This window comes from the organism of the source record quoted next, unplaced genomic scaffold (genome assembly GCF_019419815.1).
Source record: "Pyrus x bretschneideri cultivar Hongxiangsu unplaced genomic scaffold, Pyrus_bretschneideri_v1 Contig9, whole genome shotgun sequence".
NCBI classification, from domain to species: Eukaryota; Viridiplantae; Streptophyta; class Magnoliopsida; order Rosales; family Rosaceae; genus Pyrus; species Pyrus x bretschneideri.
In genome coordinates this window covers 8,169,833-8,188,101 of record NW_025999831.1, presented here as the reverse complement: position 1 = coordinate 8,188,101, position 18,269 = coordinate 8,169,833, and the positions used below count along the sequence as shown (strand labels likewise).

At 36.9% G+C, this 18,269-nt stretch overlaps 2 protein-coding genes across 2 annotated transcripts; one reads left to right on the top strand and one right to left on the bottom strand.

Annotated features, from left to right (window-relative positions):
- The first annotated feature begins 954 nt into the window (after positions 1-954).
- On the top strand, positions 955-1,804 carry LOC103939899 (sigma factor binding protein 2, chloroplastic). Its single transcript, XM_009350004.3, is given in 2 exon segments — positions 955-1,491; positions 1,494-1,804. Coding segments are annotated over 2 exon segments (510 nt in total). The 5' UTR covers positions 955-1,109; the 3' UTR covers positions 1,622-1,804.
- Positions 1,805-11,566: 9,762 nt separating this feature from the next.
- Positions 11,567-17,160, bottom strand: LOC103939897 (nudix hydrolase 16, mitochondrial). Its single transcript, XM_009350003.3, has 4 exons — positions 16,638-17,160; positions 15,202-15,316; positions 14,238-14,321; positions 11,567-12,127 (listed from the first exon to the last, which is right to left on the bottom strand). The coding sequence occupies exons 1-4, from the start codon at positions 16,706-16,708 to the stop codon at positions 11,825-11,827; spliced, it is 573 nt and encodes a 190-aa protein (XP_009348278.2). The 5' UTR covers positions 16,709-17,160; the 3' UTR covers positions 11,567-11,824.
- Positions 17,161-18,269: the final 1,109 nt, after the last annotated feature.

The following is an 18,269-nucleotide window of genomic DNA, read 5'->3' as shown; positions in this document are numbered from 1 at the left end:
AAAATCAAGCCTTTTATAACATGGTGATCACATAAAGGATGGCTTCATGCAATCCTAAACCCTGAATGATAAATTATTTCTCACCAATTCTTATTAATTTTGATTTTAATTTTTATTAATGAAGAATTATAAAAAAGGACGACGGACCTGTTGGAATGTTAGAACATTAAAGGAGAGAACATACACTTTGATTTTGGGTTTCTTTTTTAAATGAGCATAAAGATATATTTACATATATAATTAGGTTTGTAAAGATAATTTAAATAGTAAATTACGGTTTAAAGAGATATTTAATAGCTTAATTAAAAATAATATGGAAATCCCAATTGCCAAGAAAACAAAGTTCATCAAATGGTTTCCAAATTGACAAATTCAAAATAAATCAAATAAATGATGTTATAGAGACTATTTACTTGAATTATATAATGTAAATCATATGATCTAGCGGTTGATAGTTAGTTTCTTTCTTTAAAAAGATTAAAATTTTTAAAAATCATCAATCATCACACCATATATTCTATAAAATATAATTAAAATACATAATCTTCTTAACATTTTTCTTTTCAAAATACTCTACATTTTTATTGTAAAAATCAGACCACAAAGGATGATTTCGCGCCGGCTCGGCCAGTTTGAACGGTTCAGTAGGCTGCACCACTACCTCGAGCCAACTCGGCCAGCTGAGTACAACCTTTTACTCATATGACGTCATCCTTCTCGTAGGTGATGACGTCATGAATCAAACCTGGACTTGTATGATTCCACGTGTTCGAATTATTGGCAATACTAAAAGCTAAGCACCACTCCACGCGCATCGTAACGTGTTCTAAAACACTCGCTTCAAATGTGCGAACTATATTCTGAAACTATATCACACTCGCGCATTTAGCGAGTGGGATTAGCACCAGTTTTGGCACCCTTATGATTTCTTGTTTAGTTTCGGATTTATGCATCAAAACAACTTGTTGGTGTATTCTTTTTTTCCCACATCATTTTCTCTCTTCATCTTTCCCAATTCCCAAACACTCTTTTTTCCGGGAAAGTGCAAGAAAATTAACCAATTAACATACCCCTTGGAGTTCCTCAAGTTCTTTTATCCACTACCAGCAATGAATAACCCTAACCCTAACCAACAAAGTAGTAAAACTAACAAAGCCAAAAATAGAAAGACTACCAAAAGTAGTTACAGTAGCAAGAAAAAGCAAGGCGGTATCAAAGTTGTGTACATCTCCAACCCAATGAAGGTGAGTACGAGTGCCTCACAGTTCAGGGCTTTGGTTCAGGAGCTCACCGGCCAAGACTCCGCCTTCCCGGCCGACCCCGCTAGGTTTTCGGCCGTGTACTCTTCGCCCCCAAACAGCAGTTTCATCGGTGAGGCGCTTCCGGATTCGACAGTGCAGAATCATCATCATCATCATGAACATCTTCAAGATTATGCATTAGATCTAGAGGTGGCTTCCAGTCCTACTAGTTACCAAGAGCAGGCAGCCGGAGTTCAAACTCAAATGATAGCAAAAATCAACACGAGATTGAGCTGTATGATGATCTTTTTGTGCCTGAAATGGTTGACAACTTAGGGGGTTTGTTGCCTTCCACTGTCATGTATGGATCTTCCTCTTAATTATTAACTACTATTTTTAATTAATTAATGTTGATTATGTGTACTGTGCTTAAACTTAAGCCAACAATTACTATGCGAATGTAATTTTGAGCAAGTTTCTTCGTTTATTTTTAATTTATGAATTGATAAATAAGCTTGTAAACATAGTCAACTCTGTTAATATTATCTTGTGTATTACTTTTACTTAACTGGTTAACTATCCCTGTTAACTAATGGTTCTCTCATACGATCTTTGGGAGATTATTTTCAATTTTTTTAGCTTCTTAGCACTTTTTGTTTTTTAGTTCCTGACTATCAAATTAAATAAATCAAAACAGTATAATCAAACTTTAATTAAGAGCGTGTATGAGACTAATAGTAGTGTGTATTTATCATTTTTCTAAATATTAAAATATGTGCTAAATATATATGAGTTTACAATAATTGTCCTTTGCATATTTGTTCATTTTCTGCTTTTGGCTGGCTGAGCCGATATTTATTGTCGTCCACAATTAATCAAAAGCATGAGGAGAGAAACTGACCTAATATAATGATGCGCCGACGAGCACAGCGAGCGTATACCTCTAAACAGCAGAAAGGACAACTGAATTCTTTTCTTTTTTTTTTTTGGAACAAATAGTATTCTTTACACTAAAGAAGTTGAGATGTGGATTAAGTCCTACAATCCGCTAATAATAATGTGTTTCAAATTCGTTTATGACGAGAAACGAATTAAAACCTCTTATTTATAAATGAAGATGAATATCACTATACCATAATACTAAGTAACGAAGATTGATATATTTAGGAAAAATTACACAAAACTACCTCAACTATGAGTCGAACTACAAGCTCATACCTTATGTTTAAAACATGACAATGTCATACCTCAACTTATATTTCGTTGCAATGTCATACCTCTGTTAACTTTTCTGTTAATTTTTCTGTTAAATGCTGACGTGACATGAGCTGGGCCTACTATTTTGCTAATTAGAATAAAAATAATTAATTAATTGTTATTTATATAACAATTAATATTCATTATAAACAAATAATTTTTGGGCCCCCTCATCCGAATCTCTCTCCTTCAAACTCTCCAATCTCTCCCAACGCGCCCTAGAAAACAGGCACCAGCCAGCCGAAAAAATTTCTGCTCCGTTCATCCTAAAATCTCTACCAAAACACACAAAATTTATCTCAAAAGGAAGATCACAAATCAAAGAGTAGAAATATACCCTTTTTACACCAAGTCGTGGCTAGATAATGGCTTGACGAACGGCCTGAGGTTGTCAACCCAAAACTAGGCTTTTGGTTTCTTGAGAAATCGAGGTAGATTCAAGTCTCCCATGCTCGAATCCAAACCTCAGGATGAAGGGGCAGTGATCCGTGGTCCAAGTCTCGTCCAATCTGACCAGGAATTGACTAATTTTCATCTGAAAACTGCGAGGTGGTTTAGGGTTTAGTCCATCTATGTTGCTATACAGAGAAGATGAGAGGTTAGAGAAACTGGGGAGTTGAGCGTTGAGGGAGAAAAGAAGAGAGAGTGACACGGTTGTGGTGGTGGTTTGGTGATGGCCTTTCTCTGGGGCTTGGTGTCTTTGTGAACACAGGGAAAAAAAGATGGTGAGCGTTGGGAGAGAAGGGAGAGTTTGAGGGAAAATATGGCCATTCTTTGGGTCAGTCGAAGTGAGGCCAGAAAAGATCCAAAACCTGTGTTTAAAGAGGAGGATGAAGAGGACGGAGGAGGAAGAAGGGGGTGGAGGAGGATGAAGGGGCGCTAGGGAGAAAGCACGATTTCTGGGGAAAAAAAGGAAGAGAAAGGTTTGTTTGTTTTGATTAATTTTTAATTGTTAAATAAATAACAAATAATTTATTATTAATTAATTAAAATTTTATTCTAATTATCAAAATAATAGGCCCCGTTCATGCCACGTCAGCATTTAACAGAAAAATTAATAGAAAAGTTAACAGATGTATGACATTACAACAAAATCATAAGTTGAGGTATAACATTGTCATGTTTTAAACATGAGGTATGAGATTGTAGTTCGACACATAGTTGAGGTAGTTTTGTGTAATTTACCCATATATTTAATTAAAACAAAATTCAACTAATTTATTTAATCAGCAAGAAGGTTAATTATGCCCTAATAAATGAGCATTATCATTGGATGTGTTTTATGTGGCTGATGGTTTATTTTGTATTGTCTCTCTATTGCATTTGTAATTGTGAAATTATACGTCTTGTCTATAATGTTCCAAAAAAATTTCAAATCTAATTAGTCTAGAAAATAGAACTTAAAAAGTTATCACATTTAATTTAGGGTTTACTAGCTTGTGAAATCTAAAAGTAAATTGTATGAAGAAAGTTGAGGTTTCACCATAAAATCAATTGACAATATGGAGAATAGCCTAACTTACTTATAAACATATGCAAGGCCCCTCCTCTTATCAATGTGGGTTTCATTCTTAACACGCCCCTTCACGTGTGACGAATATTTAGGCCTAAAACGTGGACAACACAAACAGGATGACGTGTAGCGTGTGTGGCTATTGGGCTTTACACGTAGGACAACCTGCTATGATACTATGAAGAATTATAATTCCTTAATTTCATTGATTCACAAGAATACAAATATATACAAGTCAATTGACTTGGAGTACAAGTTAACCTAGGCCCATAGGGAGTTATAAAACCTAGCCCATAATAATCATCCTACACTAATAGCCCCCCGCAAATTTGGCGGTCTCGAAGTGACAAGTTTGGACCGTAAACTTCAAAGCATGGTTTGGAAAGGCTTTTGGTGAGAACATCAGCTGGTTGATCAATCGAAGGGATGAACTGAACTTTATGAGATCCTTGCTTGACGCATTCATGAACAAAATGATAGTCAAGCTCAATATGCTTTGTTCGAGCATGAAACACTAGGTTTGTAGCCATGTATGTGGTACTCAAATTATTACAATATAAAAAGGTGGGGGAAGGAACCGGAAATTGAAGCTCACAAAACACATAAGAAAGCCAAATAAATTCGGCATAAGCATGAGCCAAAACTATGTATCAAATTCCGTGCACTAAATCGAGAGACAGTCGGTTGCTTGGTTGAGCTCAAAGAAACTAAATTAGGCCCATGAAAAATAAGAAAACCCTAAGTAGAACAACGAGTGTCTGGACAGCCAGCCCAATTAGCATCCAAATAACCACGAAGAAAAGGAGGATCAAAAGAGCGATGAAAGGAAATCCCATGGTTAAGAGTTCCCTTAACATACTTGAGAATGCATTTAGCAGCAATAAAATGAGTCTGAGTAGGACGAGACATGAACTAAGAGACATGATTCATAACATAGGCAATATTCGAACGAGTCAAGGTGAGATACTAAAGAGAACTTAACAGATGACGAAATTCAGTGGGATCGGACATGGGTGTGCCATCATGATTGAATAGCTGGGCACGAGAAGCAATAGACGTGCTACACGGCTTACAATCAGTCATATGTGTCCCTATCATTAAGTCAAGAACATTCTTGGTTTGAGATAGATGAAGACCAACTGTCATATGATGAGCTTCAAGTACCCACATAGTAAGGAGTACCAAGACCCTTAATCTTCCTAAAAGATCTATAAAAGGCCGAAGAGCCATAGAATTATTCCCAGTTAAAATAATATCGTCCACTTAAAGTAATAAGATAAGATGAGTCATACCACGATGAAAAGAAGGTTTTAAATGAATGAATAATATATTTGTGTGGGGACATGAGACACGATGGACCATTCCATGGTTGTGACTAGAAGGTTTTAAACGAATGAATAAAATATTCCATATCACCAGTTGTTTGGAGAAACTTAATAGATGAATTAAAGATATTATTCACCATGTTGTAAAGTGATTCAAAGTGTAAGAAAACTTTGGATTTGGCCCGTATAGGAAAAATCCAAGAATAACAATTGTAATCATCCTTAAATAAAACATAATAGAAAAAACCGAAATTAGACAGAGAAGACATCCAGACATCAAACTGAATTAAGTAAAATGGAAACAGAGCAATAACTTTAGGGAATTATTATTAGCACTCTAAAATCTCATTTAGCACTCCAAACTTTTTATAATTAGAAAGAAAAATACACTTGTAAGGAGTGTATAATGAGATTTTTGGAGTGCTAATAACAGTTTCCTAACTTTAATAGATGTAAAAGATAATTTGTGCGACTTAGAAAGCACACAAGATGTACAAAACCCCTTATTTAATTGAGACATAGAACGTAAAGACAATTCAGATAAAACACTGGAACATGGATGACCAAGACGAGAGTATTACAAGGAATAGGTAGTGGCATGAAAGGGGGACGAATGGGATGGAGATACAGGATAAAGATGACCCTCACAAATACCTTGAAATAATGGAGAACCTAGTGTAAAAGTCAAAAATTACTTGACCAAAAGGATGAATAGTAACATAACAAAATTATGTTTAGTAAATTAAGAGGCAGAAAGAAAATTTTTCTTAAGAGAAGAAACATGAAGACATGATTTAATTTAAACTAACAAAAAAGTAAGAAGGAGAGAACCAGTTTGAGTGATAGGGAAAGAAGCCCCGTTACCAACAAGAACATATTTTTTACCATGATAAAGAGTGGGGTCATCGAAAGCAGCTCCATTGTTGGTCATGTGGTGAGTGGCACTGGTATCAAAGTACCAAGTAGCAACATTAGCAACACTAGGTGAAAATGTGTGATAACTCGCAAAAGGAGAAGCGGGACGGTGCGGGCATGTAGAAACGTGATGGCCTTGCGAGTTACAAAGGTTACACTAAAAACTAAGGGGAGCACCTAGAATACTTTGTTAAAGAGGAGGATTAAAACCCCATTGGTTGGGCTGTTAACCACCACGGCCACTGCGGCAAAAACCACCACGTCTACCTTTGCCTTATCCACAAGGCTAATTTTTATTGCCATTAAAGCCACCTTGGGGCTGATGCTTCTTATAGTGCTGAGGGTGTTGAGGAAGTTGTTTAAGGCCTTGGGCTTATTATGCAGCATGCAGCTACAATTGTTGTTAAGGAAACGTATGGGGCACGACCTGCTGATGCTGATAAGAGATGAGTGGATGGACAAGTTACTACGTTTGGGGAGGCAAAGCCTGCTGAGCCTAGGCTGAAGCCATTTTGAGCAGCTTGGGGAGGCACAACAGCAAGCATGGCCTAAGTCATGGGTTCCACACGAGTTTGATTCTTAAATTGTAGAAGTTGGGACCAAAGATCAAGGAATTCGAGCAAGGTAAGAGAATGAATTATGGTGGTGACAAACATCGAGTAATCAGGGCCAAGGTCTTTGAGAACAAAACTCACCAAATCAGTATTAGAGACATGTTAATTAATAGCAGCAAGAGAGTCAGAGATAAACTTAGCCTGTTGAAGATAGTCCGAGAAGGAATTAAAACCCTTCATAAGTGACATAAGCTGAAGGAAGAGTAACGGAATGTGCCTGAATTATACCATCCACAAAGCTAAATGAATTATAACCTAAAAGAAATGGCTTCATCTAACTAATCCAGATAAGGTAGTTGGAATCAGTAAGTTTAAGAAAGTGAGAAATGTTAGGACCGGAAAGAGAGGGTCCAGAGGTGGTAGATGAATGTTAAGTACTAGGTTTCTTGTTTGGCTTCCCTTGTCAAAATTTGTAAATGCTACTGTTGAAGTTCCTTTCGAGTGTCAATATAAGGATAGTATCGCGGCACAAGTAAAGGTCTCGAACCACAAAAACTGAGAAGCAACTTAGTAAAACCTTTGATTCTTACAAATTAGCATTGGTTGAAGACTTCTATGACTTAAAATGACGAGTTTGAGTAATTTTGGAAAAGAAATAAAGACAGAAAGAAAAGGGATAAATTAGAAGTATCTAAAAACAAACCTAAGACATGTAGTAGGTTAGAAATGTTTTTAGGACATAAATCTAACTTCAAATGAACACAGGTCTTCCCCTAAACATTCATGAATCAGTAATGATCTTTTAGCTTATCTCTTTCAAATGCACAACTAAGATGTTCACATATCTAGTATGGCATATAACTAGATTGTATGAATCATCTCTTACTTTGCATGTTAGATGCATGACATATACATAAAACTTATATTTGTAGGTGCAACCTAGTATGGCATATACTCAGATTTAGCACCTAGAAACTCATTAAGAATGAAGAGGATTATGAACATCACATGAACCCTAGAACATGGCATTTATCCTAGAACTTCATGGAGTCAATTTACATGATTAGTTTTGAACCTAACCACTTGTTGCTAATGAATGAAAGAAGATATGGCAGTCATCCTTATCATTCTCAATAGAAAGAAAACATAAACAAGGTAGTTATGCTGGAAAATATATGCTTGAAATGATTGAAACAGAAAACTGATTCTAGCTTGCGAATGAAATTGATAAACTAAAATTGCATCATAACATTAATTCAATCATGTCTAGGGCTTCAAAGCAGCCTTAAGTATCCGTAAAAAAAAAATACATAAAAAGTCAGAAAAGCTAGAACCTAGAAATTACTCAAGGCCGAAGACTCTTGCTCTCCTTTAGATTCTCCTCCTTCTGTTGAGTATTTATCTCCTATTAAAAGGCTTAGAACTTATCTAACATCTGACACATTTACATCCTTGAATTGACTTTCATTTATAGCTCATAACAACCAACTTTTAGTATTGGAGTAACTGAAAACTAGCTGTTATCAGAATTTGTAACTAAATAGCTCCTCTTTATTCTGTTATATCTTCTTGTCGAAACCTCCAAATCACAAGCTGTAAAGACCATTAGAAAGAAGACTTCCAGGGCTTTCTAACCATATATGGTCCATTTTCTAATTCGTTCTGAGCACTTCAGGGCAAAGCTCGCAAGTTGGCAATTCTGCAAGGGCCTTTTATGGCGGATCTTGGGCCACTTGTTACAATATTCAAAATAAGATGATTTCTTCAAGCCCTTACTTTCATCCTGAAGTACAATACAAACAACAAAATACCTTGTGATGCATAAAGATTTTAAGTCAAAAACCTAAGTAAAAGAGGGCATATAAATATAACTTTAATTATGCACTCAACATACCACACATGCTCATAATTTAGAGTTAGGGTACAATGTTGATTTGGATTTCTACTGGAATTGAACTTGTCAAAACACCAGCCTTCTACACTACAAAAGGTTTGAATCATACATTTGCATTTGCATATCAAGCTTATTTGTCTAGATTCCTTTTGTTTAGTGCAGTTGTCTAGTTAGAAATTTTGCCTGTTGTCCAGCTGTCTAGGCATGCAAATTAAGAAAGCCCACATAGGCCAACTGACACATTTTCCCGTGTATGGATCTCTCACCCTTGATCTGGAAAGGTCTCTTTAGCTTGTGACACGTGTCTCTTATTCCCCTTGTCTGAAACATTCATCTCTCCCATTAAAAGGGTTCTCAAGGATTCATTTGTTCATTGGTTAGGATTTTCAGATTTTCAGAAAAAAGAGTGCATTTAGCCTAGAGCTACCTCTTAAGCTTCTAAACCGAAACCCTAGCCACACAACCATCTCATGCACAAACACCCAATCATTGCATATTAGGGTTGCATTGTTTTAATGGTTTTGCATTAAGTTTTTGGTTTAAACCTAAGTTTTTCATATCCTTCATAGACCAATCTCTCAGATTCATGTTAGGTTATTCTTCAACTGTTTGACTGAAGAACCTAACTGGTCAATTAAATCCAAATATGTTGTGCATATCATAAAATCATATCATATCATTGATCGTGTTGATCCCAGTGCCACAAGGTGATGAGCTTAGGAGGAGCTGCTACTTCATGAAGACCAAAGGTGTCTGTCTCGTGTAAGGCATAGTTGCACAAAGGTAAAGCTGCTCCTTAGATAGGGTTCCAAAAATTGAACTTTGTGTGGATCTTTGTATGAACCTTTGTTTACACTAGTGGATTAGACTTAGTGAAAGTCCCTGGTTTTTAACCAAAGGTGGGTTTTTCCAACCAAAAACTTCCTTGTGTTCATTACTTTGCAAAGCCTTGTTTATAACTTTGTTGGAATTAAATATTATAGGGTTTGCTAGTATTGACACTTTATTAATCAAGTGAACTTAACTTAAGTACTAAGACTTAAACTTAACTGAACTTCACTTTGTTATGTTTTAACCTTTTAAATTTGTTTGATTTATATGCTTGTGGGATTCTAACAATCTATACTCAGTTGACTAGTACATTTGGCTAGTCAGTATAGTTGCTTCTAAGTTTTTATTGTAGGGTATTCCACCTGGTACCAATTTCAATGAAGAAGAGGGTTGAGTGGCCGTTGGTGAATTACGGGGAATAAGCACGACAATGATGAAGAAGAATGATTAGAGGGGACGACTTAGGTGTGGAAAAAGGAAAAGGTTTGGCTAGGAAGGGGAAACCTTAACACACCCCACTCCCTTGTCTCATGCCCCAACGCAGCGGGTAGAAATCAGTCTTCTCAAGGTAGTTTACTCAGGCACCGAGAACACCTTGTTGTTGGTTAGGATGAAAAGCCTATTGATTTGATTTACTTAAAGGAGTTATAATTCAACTGGTCTTTAGCTATTTGACTTATACTCTTTCCGAACCTATTTTGTCACTTAGTATTGGCAAAACCACTTCAGGCGTTTTGGGAGTGTCTTTATGCACACTTTTCTTATGCTTCCCTTGCCAATGCCACCAATCTCCATTTTCAACTCCTGGCACTTATAAAGGGCTCCCGTTCCATCTCGGAATATTTTCAACAGGCTAAGTTTATTGCCGACTCTCTTGCTACTATTAATTAACCTATCTCTAATACTAATTTGGTGAGTTCTGTTCTCAAAGGCATTAGTCCTGACTACTTGATGTTTTGACCCTCATAATTAATTCTCTTCTCTTGCCAGAATTCCTCAACCTTTGATCTCATTTCTTGCAATTTGAGTTCCAAACCCATGTTGACCCTGCTGTCCATGTTATGTTTGGTGCCATTCCAAGTGGATTGGCTCCTGTGCAGGCCCAACTACAGCCACTGGCCTAATTTCCATAACCAGCCGTGGCCCACAACCAACATATTGGCCTGCCTCAGAACCTACAACAGCTACTACCACATCAGGTTTCCCACTGTAGCAGCAACCTGTTTCGTACCAGGCCCAAGGCCGAGCATCGCATCCCTTTTCCCAACCTGCATAGCAGCCCAGCGCAGAAGAAATAACAACAGGCCTCCTCCATGTTGTAGTCCTTCCAACCAACACCCTTGTGGCTGCGATGGTGGTGGTTGACAATCAAATCAATGAGCTTTTCATCCTAATCAACAACAAGGTGTTCTCGGTGCCCCTCATTGATTTTGGTGTAATTTTATGCAACACTCCAGGTTATCATATTCTTGCTTACATTCATTGCCCTCCATCTCCCTTTGTGGGCTATCATGCTTTTCCACTTGGCATAACTCATGATCCTACTTGGTACTTTGATACAGGAGCCACTCACCACATGACTAATAACGAGGTTGCTTTTCAAGACATCTCTCCATATCTTGGTAACGCATATGTTCTTGTTGGTAACGAGGCTTCACTTCCTATTGCTCACATCGACTCTCTTCCCTTTCACTTGGGTTCTCATCAATTCCAAATAAATAATGCCTTACATGTTCCCTCTATTAGGAAAAATCTTTTGTTTGTTTCTTAGTTTACTAAGACAATTCGTGGTTGTTACTACTCATCCTTTTAGTCAAGTTATTTCTGACTTTTACACTAGTCCTCTGTTGTTTCAGAGCCGCTATAAGGATCATCTTTATGCCGTGTCTCTGTCTCGTCCGTTTGCCTTCCATTCAGTCTCCTCCTCCTTGGGGCACTCTCGTCTTGGTCTTCCATCCTTCGAAGTTTTGTCTAAATTATCTTTAGGTTCTATGTCTACTTTAAATAGAGTTTTGTAAGCCTGTGCACTTTCTAAGTCTCACAAACTTTGTTTTCATTCAAATAAAATTATTGCTCTGTTTCCGTTTTATTTAATTCATTCCGATGTCTGGAAGTCGTCTATTTCGTCAACCTCCGGTTTTCGTTATTATATCTTATTTTCGGATGATTATAGTCGTCACTCTTGGATTTTTCCTATGCTGCCAAGTGAGCTTTATAGCGTTTGATAGAACCATCTTGGCTAATTAGTTCAAATCTTGGCTAATTATGCGCTGAAATCAGCTCCAGTCAGGTAATTATTCCTGGTCTGCAGATGAATCAGGTGAAATTAAGTGGTTCTCTTTCTTTTGATTGCTGATCATCTGTTCCGCAAACCACCTTGAGAAGCCTTCATCAAGGGCCGCTTTCATCCATTGATGCCGGCAAAGTTCTGTAGCTTCAGGGATGGAATGCCAACTTCGCCGACGATTGTTTTGTTCTGGCCAAAACTCGAGCTCTTCCTTCACAAGCAAAGGAAACATGGCAGCTTTGCTCAATCCCTCGGGACTAAGTTCATCTTGCAGGGTCTTGCTCTTAAAAAAATAGTGCCCCAAACAATCCTGAAACGCACAAATAGGTAAGGTTGAAAGTTAACTGCTGTCATGAAAAAGTAATTCTCTAACCATAAGGCATAAGGTTATCTCAGCAGGCAATAATTATACGAATTCCAGACGCAGTTTTGGACTTGGAAACGGATGGCAATCAATATCACATAATCTTTTTGCTATATCCATATGCAGTAAGAAGAAAATTATTTGGCATAGATCTTATCTCGCACAATGTGTTGCGATACTTACGAGAAATTGATGCATGAAGAACTCCAGAATAATGCTTTCAATGAACAGAAAAGCAGGAAGTATTACACTCAAGACTGCACTTCACCACTCCACTTGGGCAAGAGGAGGAAGGGAATTCAAATATAGCTACCTGAATTTAACAACGGAGCCTCCAATGAAACTTGAGCGAATCAAGAAGCTCGTATTCCATTTACTAACTCAATCTTTTTCTTCCCAATCCTCTAGAAATAAGGAATTTATCTATAACTTCTTTATTTCAGTTTCAATTATATCCATTCCAACTCTTCGCTACTCTTTGTATAACAGCCACAATTGGGTTTCTGACTCTGCATGTATTTATATAATTTCTCAACATTTCACGAAGATCCTTATATTTATCTTTACATGGTCATTGCAATTCTCACAATGAACCTTAAACTTTTGTTAAAATATTTTCTCCTTTTTATGTATGGATTAGAATCCCTTATAAATGTAGGAATTTAAAAACTTGGACTCTGTACCTCTCTTGTTTTGGCTGCATTTTTGCTCACCACCCTATTTATTACCATTGATGAGTTTAAATTTCAAGATTTGTGCATATTCACTTCATAAATTTTGAAATTTAAACTCATCTAATGATGATAAATAGGATGGTGAGCATCACCATCGCTTGAGGTTGATGACCAAAAATATTCCCTGTTGTTTCATATATCAAATCATTCAATCCCGTACTCCTGGACCCCATGGCCCAATGAAATTTTGGTCAACCACCATTCAACCTTAATCCAACGGTAGGCCATCATTTGTATTTCCTCCTCCATGTTGGATTAAGTGCGAACAGTGGATGACCACAACTTTATTGGACCAATGGGGTTTAGGAGAACGGGCCTCTCAAATCATCTTAAAAACCTAAACTGATCTTTGTAAATAATTTCACGCAGTTAATAACTTAAAAGATTCATAAGTCTCTCTCTGTGCAGTAATGGTATACTTCTGATAAGTCTTTGTTGTTTAACATTCATCTAAGTGACAATAATGTTGAATGCGAAATATTGCGCCAAAACTGTGAGGTGGTGGAGAGTCCATGGAGAGTCAACACTATGAGAGAGTCTCCTTAGCATTTCTCATGTTGGATTTGTTATAAGAAACTAGAAAGACTCTAATTTATTAAAGTTTGAACTTGGCTCCTGCATCGAGCACATAATTGTATCCATGATCATTTCTTCATTGATTACCTGGTCGTATTGCAATGTATACCATAACTCCTCACATTTCCTTTCGGGTAATGCTAGGAAGACCAACTATTTAGACCAAATTTTGTCAACCACAAATAGTGTGATTGTTGATGATTAGATTATTATTTAAGCGTTGATTAAGAAAGTGAATGCACATCACAAACTAATAGCAAAAATATCCATGGTATTGGATGACTTTGGGCTGGTTTGAGTTGCTCAGATTTTTCAAAAGCAGCTTTTAGAAGAAAAAAAAATTGGGGCTAAAATTGTGTTCAGTAAATGAAAAAAGTGTCTTTTTTCAAAATCATGGGTGTAAAACAGCAAAAAGCAGAAGCAACTCTACCCATACTTCTTAAAAAGCGCGTGGGTGAACATTACCAATTAATGAAACTTTCCTATTGACAATCCAAACCTCGCCTCTTTTTTTGCTAAAAGCACTTTTACCTCTATTGTTTACCAAACACTTCCTTTTTTGTTCACAGTTGTTTATTCTCACAGCACAACAGAAACAATTTTGAAAGTAAAAAAACACAGCAATCCCAAACTAGCCCTTCACTAGCGTTAACTCAGATGCATAGACTATACACCATCCAACAAACAAATATCCACAAGGAGGAACTTTACCAAGCATATATGAAAAACAAGCAGTTAATTCTCACCATTATATCCCCTTGTACTCCAGCCTCTTCCACAGCTTCACGTATTGCTGCTTCCTGAACGGTTTCATCATTTTCCCATCCACCCTATGATTTAATAAAGAACAGTCACATACACAAATATGACATATATAAATGATTTCTGATTCAAGTATTACCACTGATGTATCAAAAGTGATATCCATGGAAAACCCAGATTTCTGGCTTCAAATACATTAGTAATGCCAGTGACAAAATTTAAAAGAACATAAAAAGTGCACTGCAGCATTAGAAAATTGTTAAACATAAGAAAACTGATTTCGTGCAACACAGCAAATAATAAAATCATGAGCCCAAGGGCTTACGACTGGGAGAAGAACAGAAGGATGCATTTTGGCCATTGTATTTTTACAAGAAGTTGCATAATAAATGGTTATGTAGGTGAGAAAGGGAGATTCTTTTTAGATCATAGTTAGATGGAACTTTTCCAAGATTAAAGGGTAACAGCGGTAGAAGATAAGTCCTTATGGGGCAAAGTAGCTCGAAAAGTAAGATTGCACGCTTGCAGAGGATAGGCAAAAGTCAGATATTCCTTCAAAGAACTCGAAGTGTATGTCAGATAAAATTAAGGTGTACTTACAAGTTATTTCAAGAGCTAACAATAATTTTGAGATAAGCAGTTAAATTTACGTCAAAGTTGTAATACTTCTCCGCTAGCTAGTTTTCACGAAATCTTCCTTTGAAAGAAATTCAATGCCTTTAGTGGCAATACAAAAGTGACCATTAAAACAATTTCAAACCCACTTTCAGAAATTTCTTAAAACACATAAATAACAAACGCACGCACGCACACCCGTATAAATGAGAAAAAAATGACACCTCTTTAGTTATTAATATGTTTATGCAAATCCTACTTACAAAAGAATTAACATGAAAAATGTATTTACAAAAGAAGGAACATGAGAAACATGAAAGGAATAAATTCTACCTTTGGAAACACAAGCCCAGGTCCCCTTGTTGTGCTGATCATTAGTACCTCAACAACCTTCTCACATGCGCCATCACTATTTTCTCCAGTATTTCTATATTTGAAAGGAATACACCTGTACACAACTGAAATTAGATGCAGAAATAAAATAAATACATGCCCTCTCGATGAAACTTGTGATAATATGCTTGGCAGGGTAAAATATTATAAAAAAAAAATGATCAGATACATAAGTTTGCTGATGCACAAATAACTACTTGTTAGCAACAAATGTCAAGATTTTATTATAATAATTAATCCGATGATTTTTTGTTTTGCTTCATATTTAAATTCCAATGAGCCAATAGAACGAAAAAGAACGATATAACTGACCCAATAAGTCAGTTGTTTTATGCTTATTTGAGTTAGGTTAACTTGAGTAGTGTTGAACAAATTATTTACAGACAGTGACAGCAAAAACCTGACAACAAGATGTAAGGTTTATAGAGCATAAATTTTTGTGGAAGATCAGTCACATGAGTGACATTGCTTGCATTGGTATATTTAAAACTAAGGCTGCTGAATTCAAATCATTATTAAAAAAAATAAAAATAAAAAAAATACTTTTCATCCTTATCAAGTCCATATTATATTTTGCATTTTTCAAGCCAATTTTGCACTATTTGTGACTGCCTAACGTACTTGTTTCATACTTGATCTCATTTTTGCAAATAATGTTGTAACTAGATCTCTATTGCGGCATCCCCTGGAACAAGGACGAGGAATGAATATGGATATCTGCAGTAACAATTACGAAAACTACAGAATGGGTTCACCGAGACCCAGCAAGTGAGGATACCGCTACTAAAAGAATGTCACTATAATTGTGGCATGAATTTGGGAGTTTCTCACTTCCTTATATATCTTTAATCAAACAAAAACAAAAAGTCAAGTTGTTCTCTCAATGGAGCCGAATAAAAAGTATATCAAAACGATCCAGTGTCGTTGAATTTGTCAAAAATCTACATGACCCCTGTCCTAAATTCGGAAGAGTGCCCTTTTTCTTCACTTATAAGAACTTGACAACGAAAAATGTAAACGAATAAGCAGATTTCAAGTTTCAGGAAACCTAAAAACAAGCAGCATAACTTCCAGGAGCAGCAGAAAAGCTTCATTTAAGCCACAACCCAGCTTCACACTATCTCTCACCGTTGTGAAATTTGGTTTGATAGGTAACAAATTTGACCAAAATGTAGGGAAAATCAGCAAATTTGACTTATTTCCAAGGCTAGAAAGCATATGCATCTAACAAATTATACAACTCGAATATCATGAAGCTGCCAATTGAAGCATTTAACTTATACAAGTCAATAAAACATAAATGAGAGCATATAAGAGCAACCATGTTCACAAAATTGACAAATATGTCAGGAGATATAAAGAGAAGAGATACATACCCGGCGACGAGGCGGTGGCCGGCCTCGTAGCGCTGCTGGTGGCGGCCGGTGCGAGCCACCAAGTCGGACATTAGCCTTGACAGCCTAAAACACACAGATTCTTTGTGGGTTTTGGTGCCTTTTTGTGTGTATGTGGGCTACGAGTGTACGAGGAGTGTGAATTGAATCGTTGCTTGTTGTGGATTGGGTTGGCTGAGATTCCTACGCAACCTACGACTGCCTTGCTTCTTGTGTTTCTGTATTTTGTTTCCCTGTTTGTATGACTCTTAAGACGGATGCTGTGAGTGTGAGATGTGGCTGCTCTCAACTTTACTCTGTCATGCGCCACGGTCGACCGACACGACCGCGGCTACTGATTGTATTTATGTCGGTTGAGGGAGGACGGTTACGGACACAAGTACGGGAACGGAAATGGGTCGCCTGGATCTTTATCAACTCCTCGCTATTCTTGCATAGTTAAGCATTCGCGACAGAGTGTGAGGTCTGTGAGCTCTTTGTATAATTAACGGGAATCAATTGCATTCGTACGTACCATATCCAATGTGTTTTTAATTACTTCATATAATAAAATTTTCAATTATATATATGAACGCATAAGGTCCCTATTAAGCTTTTTAAGCTCACCGTCGATCTTTCTAAGAATAATGATTGGATTACTAAGAGCCTATCTGAATAACCCTTTTGAGGAACACTTTCGTTGGTAGACACGAATGGAGACTTTGCAATCAGATCTAAATTGCAAGTAAAGCGTATATTACGACAACAACAACAAAGTCTTATCCCACTAAGTGAATGTGGCCTAAGTTTCTGTAGACGTTACTAGTGGGGGAGGGGCTCTAGTGGAAGATGCTTGGACATTCAAACGATGATTGCTTGGTTTCTAGGCTGCCCATCACTTGTCAACCTTTCTTGTGTTTAGTGTGTTCTGTTTACTTGTAGAACACAATTACATTTAGTTAGCTCCTTAATTCAAGGAGCCGTCACTTTTAGGGTTTAGATTAAGCCTGATGTTAAAAGGCATGATTTAGGGAAAAGTCATCGTGTGTGATGATCTCCTATTGCTTTATTTATATCTTATACATCCTGTAATGGTTCCTCATGAATGAATATACAACATAAATTTGAAAATCAACATGGTATCATAGCAAGAAGAATAACCTGTCTCTGCATTACTAGTGTGTATTCATCTTCAGTTCCTTAACAATCGCTGAAGATAATCCATTTGGGTCTGAGGCTAAAAGTTTTTATGTCTATTCTCCAATCAATCTAAGGTGGGTTTTTTTAACTACTTGCCATGGTCAAGGGTTGTTTCACTTGCCCTAGGTGGAAGATCAAAACTAAGCTTCATCAATGGAAACGTTGAAGTCCTTGAGATTACATCTCTAACTTATGAAGCATGGCTCAGCAAAGATCAACTGGTCATGTCTTGGCTCCTTAATTCCGTGGAGAGAAAGCTAGCAAAGATCTAAGAATCATTATCTCAACTGTGGGCTGCAATCAAAGAGATGTATGGCAACCAAAACAATGTTGCTTGTGTTTTTCAACTAAAGAAAGACATTTCAAACTTGGAACCTGATGGGAAACCATTTGTCTAGCTACTTGGAAGCATGAAAGGTATGTGGAATGAACTCG